The sequence below is a fragment of the Vipera ursinii genome (genome assembly GCF_947247035.1).
Source record: "Vipera ursinii genome assembly, chromosome: 1".
Lineage (NCBI taxonomy): Eukaryota > Metazoa > Chordata > Lepidosauria > Squamata > Viperidae > Vipera > Vipera ursinii.
This window is the reverse complement of record NC_139512.1, coordinates 195,187,260-195,205,973: the sequence shown is the minus strand read 5'-3', so window position 1 is coordinate 195,205,973 and position 18,714 is coordinate 195,187,260. Positions and strand designations below refer to the sequence as shown.

The 18,714-nt window shown below is 37.7% G+C and overlaps 1 protein-coding gene across 1 annotated transcript in view; it reads left to right on the top strand.

Moving 5' to 3' along the window:
• Window positions 1–18,714, top strand: part of WDPCP (WD repeat containing planar cell polarity effector) — a 133,396-nt gene that overhangs the window by 50,684 nt on the left and 63,998 nt on the right. Inside the window, exons 10-11 of the mRNA XM_083370015.1 lie at window positions 3,725–3,913; window positions 8,672–8,795. Of these exons, the coding sequence (XP_083226141.1) occupies window positions 3,725–3,913; window positions 8,672–8,795 (313 nt within the window). The remainder of the gene's footprint in view (window positions 1–3,724; window positions 3,914–8,671; window positions 8,796–18,714) is intronic.

The following is an 18,714-nucleotide window of genomic DNA, read 5'->3' as shown; positions in this document are numbered from 1 at the left end:
CATACCTTCCTCCTTTATGTTGAGTTGGGCTGAGAGAGAGTGACTGGCCCAAGGTCACTCAGTTGGTTTTCATGGTTAAAGTGGGACTAGAACTCACAGTTACCATTTTCTAACCTGATGCCTTAACTACTAGATCAACTTATTAAAATTTGAAAATATTGATATTGCTATTTAGGATATTCTATATTTTGTTTCTTTTATGTTGTCCAAATTTTTGTAATTTTCTTTCATTTTTTAGTAACATTAAATTGTAAATTTAGTTTTGGTAACATCCTTCTCAATAAACAAACCTTCCAGCGATTTGGATTGCTAAAGCTCAGAATTGAATAAAAAATATAACAAATGTTTTAGCTGAATATGTTGGCACTTAGATGTTTTGGATAAACTGCATTCATTTCGTAATCTTTCAAAAGTTTTAATGGTATAGTGATTGGCTGAAGATCACCATAATATTTATATGAAACCTGTATATTTGAAAATAAGATGGTATAAATTGACTATTAATTTATTTTTTAAAAAATTGTAAGCAACATAGGCACACTCTCAAAAATATTTATTACTCTAGACACCATGTTCTTTTGCACTATATTTACACATCCCACATATTTGGGAATATTTTTAAGAGTCATTTCAAAGACCTAAAATTTGATTTGTATGTAACAGTTTATATTTACATTCTGATCCATTAAGGTCCTTAACTGGATCATCACATTTTGATTACAGAGCAGACAATCGCATTTGTAACCACCCAAGCAGAAAAATTAAAATAATAAAAATTTTATGTGTAACAAATTGTAAAGGATATCCAATTTTCTTTACTTGTACCAGAAATTCAATTTCCAACATATCAAAAGCTTTTTCTGCATCTAGTGATGTCAAAATGTCTGTTTCATTTGTTCCAGAATGTGTTTTATAATAGATCTCTTATTTGTTGTAACTTACCCCTCCAGCAAAAAAAATCAATATTTTATTTCATGGAGATTGGAATAGAACCAGATCATAATTAAAATTCAAATATTCAGAAATTCAAGAACTGGAGTTTATACTGATAGGCAACAATAAGACAAGACTAAACCTCCTTAATGTTACACAATGTAAAAATGTAAATCAAAAGTAGGGGAATTATATATGGCCAGTAAAGTCCATAAAGTATCTATATTTGCCCTCCTTTCTTGCTGAATTCTACAGTTTGTATAAATTGAAAGCAATACTATGATGAATGTTCAAATTTTTTTATCTCCAACATACCTTTGCAGCTACAGGTGAAACTCGAAAAATTAGAATATCATGCAAAAGTTCATTTATTTCAGTAATGCAACTTAAAAGGGGAAACTAATATATGAGATAGACTCATTACATGCAAAGCAAGATAGTTCAAGCCGTGATTTGTCATAATTGTGATGATTATGGCTTACAGCTCATGAAAACCCCAAATCCACAATCTCAGAAAATTGGAATATTGTGAAAAAGTGCAATATTCTAGGCTCAAAGTGTCCCACTCTAATCAGCTAATTAAGCCATAACACCTGCAAAGGGTTCCCGAGCCTTTAAATGGTCTCTCAGTCTGGTTCAGTAGGAATCACAATCATGGGGAAGACTGCTGACCTGACAGTTGTACAGAAAACCATCGTTGACACCCTCCATAAGGAGGGAAAGCCTCAAAAGGTAATTGAAAAAGAAGTTGGATGTTCCCAAAGTGCTGTATCAAAGCACATTAATAGAAAGTTATGTGGAAGGGAAAAGTGTGGAAGAAAAAGGTGCACAAGCAGCAGGGATGACCGCAGCCTGGAGAGGATTGTCAGGAAAAGGCCATTCAAAAGTGTTGGGGACTTTCACAAGGAGTGGACTGAGGCTGGAGTCAGTGCAAGAGCCACCACACACAGATGGATCCTGGACATGGGTTTCAAATGTCGTATTCCTCTTGTCAAGCCGCTCCTGAACAACAAACAACGTCAGAAGCGTCTTACCTGGGCTAAAGAAAAACAGACCTGGTCTGTTACTCAGTGGTCCAAAGTCCTCTTTTCTGATGAGAGCAACTTTTGCATCTCATTTGGAAACCAAAGACCCAGAGTCTGGAGGAAGAATGGAGAGGCACACACTGCAAGATGCTTGAAGTCCAGTGTGAAGTTTCCACAGTCTGTGTTGATTTGGGGAGCCATGTCATCTGCTGATGTTGGTCCACTGTGCTTCATTAAGTCCAGGGTCAACGCAGCCGTCTACCAGGAGATTTTGGAGCACTTCATGCTTCCTTCCGCAGACGAGCTTTATGGGGATGCTGACTTCATTTTCCAGCAGGACTTGGCACCTGCCCACACTGCCAAAAGCACCAAAACCTGGTTCAATGACCGTGGGATTACTGTGCTTGATTGGCCAGCAAACTCGCCTGACCTGAACCCCATAGAGAATCTATGGGGCATTGCCAAAAGAAAGATGAGAGACAATGCAGAAGAGCTGAAGGCCACTATTGAAGCATCCTGGTCTTCCATAACACCTCAGCAGTGCCACAGTCTGATAGTTTCCATGCCACGCCGCATTGAGGCTGTAATTGCTGCAAAAGGGGCCCAAACCAAGTACTGAGTACATATGCATGCTTATACTTTTCAGAGGTCCGATATTGTTCTATGTACACTCCTTGTTTTATTGATTGCATGTAATATTCTAATTTTCTGAGATTGTTGATTTGGGATTTTCATGAACTGTATGCCATAATCATCACAATTATGACAAATCACAGCTTGAACTATCTTGCTTTGCATGTAATGAGTCTATCTCATATATTAGTTTCCCCTTTTAAGTTGCATTACTGAAATAAATGAACTTTTGCACGATATTCTAATTTTTCGAGTTTCACCTGTATATAAAAATATATGAATGAAGCAAGGTGCATTTGTTAATGTGCCCTTAATATTTTTTGATACCAGAAGTGTGTCTGTACATGAAATGTGTACTGCATAGTCCAGACATGTCAAACACAAGGCCCGGGGGCCGGATTTGGCCTGCAAAGTGGTTTCATGCGGCCCGCGAAGCCATCCTGGAAACAGTGAGGGAACAGCCCCCATTGCCTTGGCCCTGGCCCAGAGACCCTCCTTCTGCCAGAGACCCTCAGATCTGTCCCACTCCTGCCCAGGCCCCCATAGGCACCCTTGATGCGAACGATGTAGAGCTGGCCATGCCCACCCAGTAGGCCATACAGACACTAGCCACGCCCACCCAGTAGGCCAAGCCCACCCAGGCCACACCCACCCGGCCCCCTGAGGGCAACCGCAATGCTGATGCGGCCCTCAATGAAATTGAGTTTGACACCCCTGGCATAGTCAGTCTCAAATTAGAGATAAAAATAAAATCTGCTGGGTGTTGGCATCAGTCTTCCAGTCCATAGGCAGAATGCTATACCTTTGAAATTTAGTAATTTTCAGTCCATTTTGCTGATATTGATACAGCCTTGAAATCTCTCCTTCTGTCTTTATTCTTATATGAGGCAAGCAAAAATTTATTGGGTTTGGATTCATTGCTTTTAAAGGAGTTTATTTTTATAGGTTCTTACACAGTACTGCTGTCTTGAATCATTAACCAAGTACTATTTACCAATGCATCTGCTCGAAGTGCACACCTTGTACATTTTAATGGGTGAAAGACAGACAGACAGACATATTCTTGGTGAAACAAATAAATATAATTAGGTTTGCATCTGGAAGGTCTTTTTTATTATTACTTTTTGTGGCAGGTATCACCCCAAGAGGACAGCTTGGCCTTCTAGAAATCATCCAGGAATATATTCATCAAGATGAGATACATGAGGCAATTAACATCTTAAATGGCATGAACTGGAATACAATGGGTCATCACTGTTATGTAAGCCTTTGTGCCATAATAAACTACCTTCTTCGACAAAAGCTGACACACGTTAGAGAAGGTTTGTTGGGCTATGTCTAATAAATATCTCTACCTTTCAGTTAATGGTAGAACTTTAATGATAATCAATTTGAGGAGATTATACTTAAACATTGCAAAATTAAACGTATACTGTTCTTTATGTTAAAAGCAAATGGTGTTACTGTCAGGATCCACTTCAACTCCACATCTTAAGTAAGCAGAACTCTTGGAAACAATTTCTTCCAATAGGAACTTTTATTAAGAGTAGTTGATAGCAGGCATAATAGACAGGATCTGAGATTTCCCACGCATCGCAGTAGATTATAGTATCCCCAACCAAGACCCCACCCCATAGATCGACCGCCTGATGTGGGATGGCCAATCCCCAAGAGTTAAGTCCGTTGTGGGAAACGGGGAGATAACATCAGCCCGTCTCCAGCTGAGAGCTCCTCTGAGAGCGTAGACATAAACCAGGCACTGAGGTTACATTCCTTAATTCCTCCTTTGTTCTAACTGACAGTTTAAAACAGTGGTGGCGAACCTATGGCACGCGTGCCAGAGGTAGCACTCAGAGCCCTCTCTGTTGGCATGCGCAGCAGGTCTATCAGGCCACCACCGCCGCCCAGAGCAGCAGCCCTGCCCACCACAAAGGAGGCGAAGTGGCCAATTAGCAAGCTTGAGTAGAGCAGAGGTCACCAACCACTGTCGATTGGCAGACTGGAAGGGAGGGGGAAGCATTTTACATGCGTGCATGTGCGCACAGGGCCGTGAGCATGCACATGCTGTAATGGGGCGGGGCTAGTGTCAATGTGATACTCACTAGTCCTGCCTCATTCTTGTGTGGTGCAGCGCCTTGTATCTGTACCCCATGGCACCGCGGTGGCTGTATTTGTGCCTTGCGGCACAGTGGCCCATTTTTGCACCCCTGGTTTTTGCGGGTCAGAGGCACCTCCCTCCCCCCCCCAGTGTACCACAATGCTGATGCACCCCTGGCAGTTTGCAATAAATATGTGGGTTTTGGGTTGCGGTTTGGGCACTCGGTCTCTGAAAGGTTTGCCATCACTGGTTTAAAAAATAGAGTTCAGAGAGAGAAAGAACGCAGGAAACAAGTTGTTACATTTCAGCGGGCAGGTCGAGGATACAGACCCAATAAACAAAGTAAAGGATTACATTATAGCGAATAGAGGAAGTGAAAATAATAACCCTGCAGGCACATCCCCTCTCCCCCTTGGGAATATGGCAAAACCCAGGGAAAGGTGGGATTTGTTTTTAGATCAGAGAAGGTAGATAGAAATGAAATGAAATAGGAATGGGTTCTGACAGTTACATAATCAATTTTTCAGTGTAAATACATTGGTATAGTGTAGGGTTAAAGGTGCTGGCCTAGAAATCGGGATTCTTTGAATTCTGGGCCTCCCTTAGGTATAAAAGCAAGCTGAATGACTTTGGGCCAGTCATTCTGTCAGCCTAACACACCTCACAGGCTTGTTGTGGGAAAATAGGCAAGAGAATCATATTAAGAACGTTCACACCTTGAATTTTATGTTAAAAAGTAGGATAAAAATCTATTAAAATTCTGTTATTGGTTCATCACACAGGCAGCCAGATGTTTAGACCAGATCTGGCATTTTTGTCTACCTTTCAAGTCCTTCCAAAACATCTGGGATAGCCAGATGTTTTATGATGGTATTAAAGGTTACAAGTAAAGATTCCTTGTGCAATTAGACTGGTGGTGGTTTTGTCAATGCTGATGATGTTCATGTGGTGTCCAGATATTTTGGGATTGCATCCAAGGTGCCTATCACTATTGGTACTCTCTTTGCTTTCTTTTGCCACTGTCGTTCTACTTCTATTTGCAACTCTTTGTGTTTTGTGATTTTCTCCAGTTCATTCTCTTTTCTTCTGCTGTCTCCAAATAGTGCAATGTCCACCAGCCAAACTTTTTTCTTATCAACAACGTTAATCTGGGTTGTTTTGTGGTAGATGCTTACACTGGAAGCACTAACGCCTTCATTTTTTATTTGTCTTTTTTGTGGTCCCATTAGTTCTTTTCCCAGGATTTAGATTAAAAAAATTATAAGTAGGAGAGCCTCATGGCTTGTCTCTGCATGTTAAGTACAACCGGGCATCAAGCGCTTCCCTGGAGAAAAGGAAAATGCTAGAGGATATGGGGAACAGCAAGTTTTAGAAAAATTGCTTGCTGTTGAAACGTGCGTCCAGGCCATGAGGCTGAGATCCTTATGCTATAGAAGAAGAAGAAGAAGAAGAAGAAGAAGAAGAAGAAGAAGAAGAAGAAGAAGAAGAAGAAGAAGAAGAAGAAGAAGAAGAAGAAGAAGAAGAAGAAGAAGAAGAAGAAGAAGAAGAAGAAGAAGAAGAAGAAGAAGTAGTTACCGTGACATTCTACATCATTGACATAAAATCCTACATAGGATTAACATTTATTCTTAGAAAATTTCTAGACATGCTGAAAAGGGGAAAGATGTGGGACCTTTCGGTTTAGTATGTACGTTTTATACATTCTTTCTATGCTTCTCCCAGTATGCAGTATGTCAGACAAGTAACTTATGTCATTTGAGATTTATTCTGAAGACACCTAACCAATCTGTCATGGTAATTTGTTTACCAGATGTCAAGCACGGGAAACCAAGAATGATGCAAGTAAAAGCTCAATGCAGTTTCTTTATTGCATGTTTGCCCGTAGACAAAAATTTTGCCCGACTGAAGCAGACTCGGCATAACTGTCTGATAAATGCTGACTAGAAATTATGGAGAATCCCTCCTAGGCAGCTTCCTGCAGAGCAATGATTCAAAGCTGATATGTCTCTTTACTTTCTCCTCTCATATTCAGTGCCAGATTCCACCACACCAGATCGGTTTTAATTTAATGTACTCCAAATTTAAATTTATTTTAACCCTTATGGTTATCTTCAAGATCTTCAGAGAAACTAGATTTTTTTTAATACAACTATAACCGCAATATCATGCAGCTTGGCTTATTTCAAAAGCGTAAAACCTGTGAGGAAAAATAGGAACAGCACGACAGTGGTGTTTATTGAATTATATTTCCACAGATCATGTATGGGCCTTCCTTTGAAGTATCTTTGGCTATCTAAATTTTCATTCGTCCATCTGCCTTAACAGGGATGCCTATTTCTGAAATCAAATTGTATCTGCAATTTTAAAAAGGAATTTAATATGTCATTCATTTAAAGTAATTTGCATGGCATAACACTAACATTGGTTGAAGCTGTGCATCGATGGTTCCATTTATGTACTTCTAAATAAGGGGAGAAATAGCCCATAGAATGTAATGCTAGGCAAAATTAATTGGGAAAAAATATTTTTTTCATTTTAAGCTTGTGCGGCATTTTACCTTTATTCAAGCTAGATAGATATCCAGAAAATACAAGCTGAATGCAATACCTGTCTGCAGTGGCCTTTGCCGTACTTATTCCCATTTAGTGGTAACTGTAATTCTGGTGCCTCAAAAAGTTGGGATTAAGAAGTTAGAAAGATTCATTCCATTCCATAAACATTATATTGACATCTTAAAGCAAAATATCTCATCATCTGGCAACCTACCATGGGAAACCTGCTGAAAACTCAAGTCTTAGCTATTCATGAAAGAGTTGAGGGAAGAAGCAATTCAGAGAAGGCCAAGAAATTGCTGTCAAATAATATTGCTGAGTAGTCATGAATCCAAGATGCAATCGGAGATGCAAGTATGAATAATTTATAGATAATAATAATAATAATAATAATAATAATAATAATAATAATAATAATCATGATGATGATGATGATGATGATGATGATGTTGGAAGGGACCTTGGAGGTCATCTAGTCCAACCCCCTGCTCAGGCAAGTGGCTGGCCAGTCTCTTCTTAAAAACTTCCTGTGTTGGAGCATTCACCACTTCTGGAGGCAGGTTGTTCCACTGATTAATTGTTCTAACTGTCAGGAAGTTTCTCCTTAGTTCTAGGTTGCTTCTCTCCTTGATTTGTTTCCATCCGTTGCTTCTTGTTCTGCCTTCAGGTGCTTTGGAGAATAGCTTGACTCCCTCTTCTTTGTGGCAACCCCTGAGATATTGGAACACTGCTATCATGTCCCCCCTCATCCTTCTCTTCATTATACTAGACATACCCAATTCCATCAACTGTTCCTTATATGTTTTAGCCTCTAATCATCTTTGTTGCTCTTCTCTGTACTCTTTCTAGAGTCTCAACATAGTTCAGAAAGGAAGCAACGTCCACATTACACATTATAGTAAAGCTGAACGTTTGCACTTAGGTACTATGTTATCATGACATATTAAGATATGACTCACCTTGCAGTTATCAATGCTTCCTTTAGACATGCTGAAATACCTACAGAGGTCAAGTCGTTTCCCCGAGGGGCTAACCTTGGGAAAAGATTTTTACCCGTGGCACAGTGGAAAAGTTCTAATAAGCTAAGTCAGAACTGGAAGGACCAAAAAGGAGACCCCTTTTTACTAGGAAAAAGTTTGCTTGAAGTGTAGCATGGTCATTAATCATTCTTGCCACATTTAAATAATAATTAGAGATCCATTTATTTTGAGATGCTGACAGATTTTTGTTACTGCTCCAAATCATCCTAGGTGCTGCCTGAAATGATTGTTCATACATAGATTTGTTTCTGTACTGTCACTTTTTAAAAAATGTATTCTTCTGAGCTGTAGGTTCATTTGAAAAGCTTGGCTGTCTGAAGACACGAGCCCGTATTTCTTAAAGGGAGGGTACTCCATTTGTTTAACTGCTGCTGTGTTTGAACTCCACAGCTCAGTTGGAGGCAACTCTTGGGACATTTTATGCACCAACCCGGCCTTTGTCTGAGACAACTGTTTTAGCATACAGGGACCAGATCAGCAGATATGCACGAAGGTTCTTCCACCATCTGCTCAGGTGAACAACTATCTTGACTTTTATTAATTTCAAAGAGTTTGTACTAGTTTCATAAGAAATTATTAAAGCATTTAACATTTTCTAGAAGACTCACATACGAAAACATTTTGACTAGTTTTAACTACCGGTAGTCCTTTTTCAAACATGTTCAGGTGCTGTATGTATTTGCTCTGGTTTCAACACACTAAGATTTTGTATCTCACTTATTTGTTTTACTTGGTTTATTTGTCATTTTAATCATCAAGCAACTCTTAAGTTGTACAATCTTACTGTATATAAACAAGATTAAAATAGCCAAAAACTGTAAAAAAAAATTAAATATTCCTATGCAAGAGAATCATAAAAGCCATATAATAGTATATTACGAAGTACAAATTGCTTGTCAAATCGTCTTTCGTGGTCATTATTTAAATAACATTATATGCTGTACATGGGGCTGCCTTTGCAGATTACCCAGATTTACTTCTGAATACTTTTTGTGAAATTTCAAAATATTCACAAAATTAAGCATATGTATTGTTTTGTATCACTTGATTCTTTTTTTTAATGTAATTCAGAGTAGTTTATATCTGATGAATCTCTGGGCTTTTACATTTATTGAAACGTGAAGGATTACTGCAACATCTTCTTCCTAAAGGAAAAATAGATTTATAGTATGTGAAAGGCCTAAAAGTGTTGATAACTTAACTGCAGTTCACTTGGTTGGCAGTTCTCTAATAAGAGGGAAGAAAAAGAAGAAAGACAAAAGACCTCATTCAGCAGTAAGGTGCTCTTCTAAAGAGTGATTTGTTTTAGCCATTAGCAAAGCACATCTCTCTTCCCTGCTGAGAGAGCTGATATCGTTAAATATTCCGGACAAGAACACATTTTTTTTAAAAAAATTGAAAGAGAAAATTAATAGATGTTAACGTTCTTAGGGATTTCCACCTCATTATAAGAACATATTCCTTTGCTAGTGTTTTTGACTATGTCAGCTGATGTCATCACTGTGAAAATATGGTTGGTTAAAAGCAGTTAAGAATGGTTCCTGAACATTAATGTAACATGTATCTCGTGGTATTACGGTGCAGATGGTAAGTTTTGAAGCACCTAAATTATGCTTTACACCCAAAAGCTAATTAAGAGTTTCTTCAGGTGTTAGTATCAAAAATAACTCGCAGGAAAAAGATTTAACAAAAATCCTGAAATCTGTTAATAGACATCCTTTTTGGAACACATTGTAACTTCTAATCACTTTGTAAAGGTAATCAAAATCAGTATGATTCCAGACAAAATGAAAAGGCTGATTTGTTCTATAAAACTAGAAGTAGAGACTCTGACATAACCAGATGTTAAGTTTCTATTGTGTTGGTTTTTTTTTTAAATAAAGATTTCATCCAGTAAAACATTCAAATTTTTCTTTCTACGATATTTTTAGGTCTAGCCAATTTCAGTAAGAGTTTTAATTTTGTTTAAATACTTCGATGCCATATGGCTAAGTATTCTATGCAATTCACATTGTAAACAAAACTAGGTAACATATAAGGGGAAAAGAAAGAAACAAGTTGTGTACATTTCAAAACTGGTTGTACTTGCAGAGAATAAGTTGTACAGCACTGGATTCTGAAGAGCTCGTGTTTTTGAAGAAGATGGGGGAATCACATATCATTTTCTGTTTCCCATCTTCAGAGAGACCCATGAAATGCTTCCCTATATCATTGTTCCAGCAGTTATTTATTTATTTATTTATTTATTTATTCATTCATCCTTCCTTCCTTCCATGCCTATCTCTCTGTCACATTTCTGGACCGCCTATCTCCCTCATCCCACTATGCTAATGTAGTGAAAGTCCTAATGCCTTTAAATCAGAATGTCAAATGCTTGAATCCTAGAATCTGCTCATAAATGTTCTAATCTAAAATTGTTGGGCCATCATATCTACACAATAGAAATTTCAGTAGTAGCAGGAATTTATCTTTGCCTATATTTGCCTCTGCTATAGGGCTTTCTTAGTGTGTAGACATGCTGGTAAATTTACTCAATGTAGCTTTCAAGAATATTTTTAAGTTTACATAATCACCAAAGGGCTAAAGCTAGAACAGATGAAAGGCCAAACACAATTAAAGTATAATAGCTGATTTTTCCACGGACAAGGATGAGCAAAATAAATGTGAAACAACAGGTATCACAAGTTCTTATCAACATTTTTAATTAACATCAGTTTTCAAACCAGAGTATTTTGGAAGGTTGTGATGGATTGTGCCTATATACAAAGATAAAAGGTAAATAGAAGTTTCTGAATAGTAAGACGTTGGGAAACTAAGAGGCAGTGAAAGTTGAGAATTATTTGTAGCTCTTATAGAATCAAAGACAAGCAATTTAAGCAATGTCCCTACACACAAACAAAGATTAGAGGAAAATGATAATGATATGGTATGTAGAAATGGAAAATGAAATAAGTATCTACTGACGAGAACAAAGCTATCTTAGTTACAATTACTGAAATGAATACATTACCCATGATAAAATTATTTGTTGGAAAGGGTTCCTATGGAGTCTTAGAGAAATTTACAAAAATGACAACAAACTGTCAACAACTTTATACAGAGTGGGAAAAGACCCAGATTAAATTAAAAATATTCTAAGATTCAAAAGATAGAGATGGTCTTGCTCTTCCAAATTTTAAGCTATATCAAAAAGCATGTTTGTTGTCATGGATAAAACAGTGAATAAAACTCTCCAACAGCAAAATGTCAATACTGGAAGGAGTCAACCTAATTAATGGACCTCATAGCAATTTGTGCAGAAAGGAGGATAAAAATTTAAAAACATATTATCAAACAAAGTTTATTTTAAAAAATGCAATTTTACCAAGAAAATAATAAGCCTAACAATTTCAACATTAGCTTCTCCTTCCCTGTTGGAGATAATTACAGTATAACAAATTTAAATACCAATGCAGACATGATTCACTCCAATCCAAGGAATGGATTAAAGACACAACAAGAAATGTTTTGTGAAGGCTGCAATGTATCATAGCTGGAAGGATAAAATCTAACCTTTAAAATGAGGGAGAGATATTTTTTTTGAAAAAGGCAAAATTCAAAATGTTTATACAAATAATTACCACTTATCAGGGTGCATATATAAACTCTTACTTAGATACAATACAGAAACAGAACAAATACCTGGATGAGATGAGAAAATGGAATCAAAATTTCAACGACACAATCACTACACAAAAATGGGAATAATTATGGATCAAATCCATAATTACTATTTATTTTAAGCTATAGCTTAAAATAAAATTGGTACAAAGTGTTTTACACTTTTACAGAATTTCATCAATAATCTCCAAGACTGATAAATCATATAATAATAAAAGTTGGAAATGCTATGAAACAGAAAAGAACATTTTACAGGTAGTCCTTTGCTCGCAGCCATAATTGAGACTGGAATCTCGATCACTTGAGTGAAGCAGTCAAAATCTCGCAGCATGCTGGAAGATTGGACCTCAAATCCAACATCCCCTCTCCTTGCAACCTTCCCTGTCTGCTTCCCCATTGACCTTCTGGAGAAGACGGCAGAGAAGATTGCAGATGGTATCCACATGATCTCAGGACACTTAGTAACTGATAGTAAATGTGAACAGGTTGACAGCGCAATTAAGATATGTATAAGCTAAACACTACTGATAATTGTAACAAGGATGTTTTTATTTAGTTGATAATAATAACTGTATTTCATAGTCAATAAAAAAATAGGAAAAGCAATACTGGGATACAATCCTCAAAATGACAGAATGATCTCAGTTCGAATCCAAGGCAAACCATTCAATATCACAGTAGTCCAAGTCTATGCCCCAACCACCAGTGCTGAAGAGGATGAAATTGACCGGTTCTATGAAGCCCTACAGCACCTTATAGAACTAACACCCAGAAATGATGTCCTTATCATCATGGGGGATTGGAATGCTAAAGTAGGAAGCCAAAAGATAACTGGAATAACAGGCAAGTTTGGCCTTGGAGTACAAAATGAAGCAGGGCACAGGCTGATAGAATTTTGTCAACAGAATACGATGGTCATAGCAAACACTCTTTTCCAACAACCCAAGAGACGGCTTTACACATGGACATCACCAGACGGTCAACACAGAAATCAGATTGACTATATGCTCTGCAGCCAAAGATGGAGAAGCTCTATACAGTCAGTAAAAACAAGACCAGGAGCTGACTGTGGCTCAGACCATGAGCTTCTTGTTGCAAAGTTTAGGCTTAAATTAAAGAAAGTAGGGAAAAGCGCTAGGCCAGTCAGGTATGAATTAAATCATATTCCTGTTGAATATACAGTAGAGGTGACAAATAGATTTAAGGAATTAGATCTGATAGACAGAGTGCCTGAAGAACTATGGACAGAGGTTCGCAACATTGTACAACAGGTAGCAACCAAAACCATCCCAAAGAAAAAGAAATGCAAGAAAGCAAAATGGCTGTCTGAGGAAGCTTTGCAAATAGCTGAGGAAAGGAGGGAAGCGAAAGGCAAGGGAGAAAAAGAAAGATATGCCCAATTGAATGCAGAATTCCAAAGAATAGCTAGAAGAGATAAGAATGCCTTCTTAAATGAACAATGCAAAGAAATAGAAGAAAACAATAGAATAGGGAGGACCAGAGATCTTTTCAAGAAAATTGGAGAGATGAAAGGAACGTTTCATGCAAAAATGGGCATGATAAAGGACCAAAATGGCAGGGACCTAACAGAGGCAGAAGAGATTAAGAAGAGGTGGCAAAATTACACAGAAGAATTATACAAGAATGAGCTTAACGTCCCTGATAATCACAATGAGGTGGTCACTGACCTTGAGCCAGACATCCTAGAATGTGAAGTGAAGTGGGCCTTAGAAAAGCTGAGCAACAACAAAGCTAGTGGAGGTGACAGTATTCCAGCTGAGATATTCAAAATCTTAAAAGACGATGCAGTAAAAGTGCTACACTCAATTTGCCAGCAAATTTGGAAAACTCAACAGTGGCCACAGGATTGGAAAAGATCAGTTTACATTCCAATTCCAAAGAAAGCCAGTGCCAAAGAATGTTCAAACTATCACACCATTGCACTCATTTCTCATGCTAGTAAAGTTATGCTTAAAATTCTACAAGCTAGACTCCAGCAGTATGTGGATCGAGAACTACCAGAAGTACAGGCAGGATTTCGAAGAGGCAGAGGAACTAGAGATCAAATTGCTAACATACGCTGGATCATGGAGAAAGCTAGAGAGTTCCAGAAAAACATCTACTTCTGCTTCATTGACTATGCTAAAGCCTTTGATTGTGTGGATCATAACAAACTGTGGCAAGTCCTTAAAGAGATGGGCATACCAGACCATCTTATTTGTCTCTTGAGAAATCTATATGCGGGCCAAGAAGCAACAGTGAGAACTGGACACGGAACCACTGATTGGTTCAAAATTGGGAAAGGAGTCCGGCAAGGCTGTATACTGTCGCCTTGCCTATTTAACTTATATGCAGAGCACATCATGAGAAAGGCAGGGCTAGATGAATCAAAAGTTGGAATTAAGATTGCCGGAAGAAACATCAACAACCTAAGATATGCAGATGATACCACTCTAATGGCAGAAAGTGAAGAAGAACTAAAGAGCCTGGTGTTGCGGGTGAAGAAGGAGAGTGCAAAACTTGGGTTGAAACTAAACATTAAGAAAACCAAGATCATGGCATCTGGCCCTCTCAATTCCTGGCAAATAGATGGGGAAGAAATGGAGGTAGTGACAGATTTTATTTTCCTTGGCTCCAAGATCACTGCAGATGGGGACTGTAGCCAAGAAATTAAAAGACGCTTGCTCCTTGGGAGGAAAGCCATGGCAAATCTAGACAGCACACTAAAAAGCAAAGACATCACCCTGTCAACAAAAATCCGTATAGCAAGTGAAAGACCCCATGTTGATCTGGGCTAACAATTTAGGACATAACATCGACCTAGATACTTGGCAAACAATTTGGGATAGGAATAAAAGGATAACACTGGCCTCATCGTATAAAGAAAATTTATTTAAAATGTTTTACCGATGGCATCTTCCCCCAGCCCGCTTAGCAAAAATGTACACAACAGTATCTCCCAAATGTTGGAAGTGTTCTGAAGAGATAGGCACATACTTCCACACGTGGTGGTCTTGCAGTAAAACACAAAAATTTTGGAGAATGATTTGGATTTGGCTGAAAGAAATATTGAAACAAGATCTGGAGTTTAGTCCAGAACTTTTCTTGTTGGGAATCACGAAAGAGAAATATCCTAAAGATGTGCTATACTTAACGATCCATATTATCACAGCAGCTAGAATATCATTTGCGCAAAAATGGAAAAAGAATGAGATCCCAGGACAAAAAGAGGTTATTAGGAAAATTTGGGATTGCGCTGAAATGGACAGATTAACTTTGGAATTAAAGAATAAAGATCAATCAGACTATTATAGAATTTGGAACAAATTGTATCTTTGGATGGATAAAAAGAAAGGTCTCTATTAGGTTTTACAGACTAGCTCACTGTTTTAAATATTGTGGTATTTCACCGATTTGTAATCTAAGTGTATTTAAGTGTATTTTTGATGTATATATATACATGTATATATATATATATTTAAACATTGTAGACAAAAAGGTTTGTCAGCTCGCTGGTACTGTGTCCAATGTTTTTAAATAATAAATTTAATAAAAAAAAAAAAATCCGTATAGTCAAGGCTATGGTCTTCCCAGTTGCAATGTATGGCAGTGAAAGCTGGACCATAAGAAAGGCTGAGCGCCAAAGAATTGAAGCCTTTGAACTATGGTGCTGGAGAAGACTCCTGCGAGTTCCTTGGACTGCAAGGCGATCAAACCGGTCAGTCCTAGAGGAGATCAACCCTGACTGCTCTTTAGAAGGCCAGATCCTGAAGCTAAAACTCAAATACTTTGGCCACCTAATGAGAAGGAAAGACTCACTGGAGAAAAGCCTAATGCTGGGAAAGATTGAGGGCAATAGAAGAAGGGGACGACAGAGAATGAGGTGGCTGGATGGAGTCACTGAAGCAGTAGGCGTGAGCTTAGATGGACTCCAGAAGATGGTAGAGGACAGGAAGGCCTGGAGGAACATTGTCCATAGGGTCGCGATGGGTCGGACACGACTTCGCAACTAACAACAACAACAACAACAAATAACTGTATTAGCTTAATATGAGATAGTAGATATTAAGGGAAAAAGAGGGGAAATATCTGATGTTGTAACATGAGGTTTACACTAGAGATTTATGTATGCTATTGGACTATTGATTAACCCAGTCATCACGTTGCTTTTTAAATCATTGTAAAATGAGAAAATTAATAAAATATTATTTTAAAAAAGAACCTGAAACGCAGTTATGTGACTGGGGAAGGCCAGTACAATGTTTTATGATGGTCATTACATTATGTTAAACACCCATTCTGAGCCCTTAAATCGTAAGTCAAGGACTACCTGTACCATACCATACTTTTATTTATTTATTTAATTTATTTATTTATTTTATTTTTATTCCATTTATATCTCGCCCTTCTCCGAAGACTCAGGGCGGCTTACAATTTAAGCACAAATCAATGTGCTTAGCAATAGCCTTCATTCGATGTATATGCCTGCTTATTAGGGCTTTCACCCCCCCAAGCGGCATTTTTACAAAGTCAGCTTAATTGCCCCCAACAATCTGGGTCCTCATTTTACCTACCTCGGAAGGATGGAAGGCTGAGTCAACCTTGAGCCTGGTGGGACTCGAACCTGCACTAATTGCAGGCAGCTGGTGTTACTTAAGGAGGCATTAGCCCACTGCTCCACCAAGGCTCTTTACCAGAACCTTGGAGTAATTAAAGGAGCTAGCTGCATAATTTTGCAGCCTTTCCAACAATAGTCCCTAAATGACCCTAGTCCCACTTTAGGCATGAAAGCTAGTTGAGTACCAAACACTTTCAGTCCAATTTACCTCATAGGGTTGTTGTTGTGAAGAAATTAGGAGGAGGAAGGAGCATTAGGTGTGTCAGGAACTATAAGACAAAAGGTGCTTAATATTTGTTTGGCTGTTTAATTATGGACAGATTTATTGAAAATGTAATGATGTTGTATGAGTACTGGTTAACAATTGGATGTGGTTTTGCCTGTACATTTGTATGTAGATGATGCTGTGTTACTGGCTGACAAGCTGAATGGTTTTCAGTTAATGTTAGATTGTAAGATACATTGAAAATTATGGATCTGTAAAATTAATGAATCAAAGATTAAGTTAATTGTGTTTGACAGCTTCAACTGGTACAGAATGCAGCAATACGAGTAATCAATGGCACTGGTTACTCGGCATATGTAATACCACTACTTTGTGAGATGCCTGGGTTACCAGTGTATCTTCTGGATATAATTCATGGCCCAGGGCCAAGTTTCTTGGAGTTTGTTCTATCCTGCAGAACAAGCTCAGCAAAATAGGCATACTTCAGGCCCTGTTAGCTGAGGAATGCCGTTTAGTAGGGCCCAGAATAAAACTGTTATAATATTGCAAATTATAGTTAATGAAACATCATTTTTCATTTTGTACCTCCATGAATGTTGTTTCTGACCCAACAGTTGCTAATAGGAGAATTTATTAGGAAAGCATTTCTTACGAATAATTATATTATGCTTAAGAAATGGGCTAGATGCCTAGAAACTGAATGAAAGAGTAAAGTATTAAATTGAAATATCGAACAGAATTACTGAATTAAAAGTGATCATGTAAGCCTTGAAATAAATGTCTGGGAGATGTAGTTATTTTTTACCTATTTGCATCATTCATTCATAGGCTTAAATACAATTGCTTGTTGTTAAAATGCTTGAATGATATTCCATTGCATGTGCATTTTAAAGTTTGAAGAAATTAGAATTTCATTTTATTCTACTTAATTATACAGTATGTGATTTTCCCCCCAATATTCATTAGTCTCATTGTCTTCCTTTGGAAGGATTTAAAAACATATTTTGCAATCACACATCATCCTTCATTTGACTTCTTTATGAGACAGGTTCTGACACTTCTTCATTTCCAAAGAAATGTTTATAAATCCAAACTGTGACATAACTTTTCTCCCACAGATGATTTTCCAAAAATTGTATTCTTACTGAAGAGAAGCACGGGGAAAAACATAGCAGTTTTCCTTTTTATCAGCCCAGCACAAGGAATTTACTTACACAGTCAATGAGCATAACTAAGACAGCTTGTTGGTTGTTAGTAATTAGTAAAAATATTTTTGAATGCTAGTATGATTTCCTTCTACATTTAAGTATAATATCAGGACTTCATGAAAGTTTCATTAGGACTTTATTAGTATCATGCTTATCTTATTTTACTGGTGTTTATTGTTTTAATTACATTGGGGGGAGGGGTTCTTCAAAAAGCTTGGCCACTAATGAAAAAGTGGAAGTGGAAAAATGACAAGAACTGGGAAGGTTTTGATTTAGCCTCAGTGATCCTTAGGTTGTACTGTATGAATTATCAGAATTTTGCTTGCCTTAAAGGAGAAGGGTGGAATAGACCATGAGCTTACAAAAAAATATGGTAAAGCCAAGAGGATGAACTCCTCAAAGAAAAATTCCCATACCTGGTTATCTAGAAAATAAAAAAAATACAATGAGCATAACATAACTTGCTTGAGTGGAATTGAATGTAATGGAAGAAAATTTGAAACACAGAGTAGTATCTGACTGCATTAGCAATGCAGTCATAAAGCATGATGTCACATGATTGCATTGTTTTGCGACGGCAATCCTGCCAGTTTACTGCCTCATTAAGAGACGATTCTGGATTGTTAAACAAGGATCTCCTTGCAATTTCCTGTCGGCTTCCAACAAACAAAGTCAATGGGAAAGCTGTAAGGGAAGGTATCAAGTCAATCCCTTGGCATTT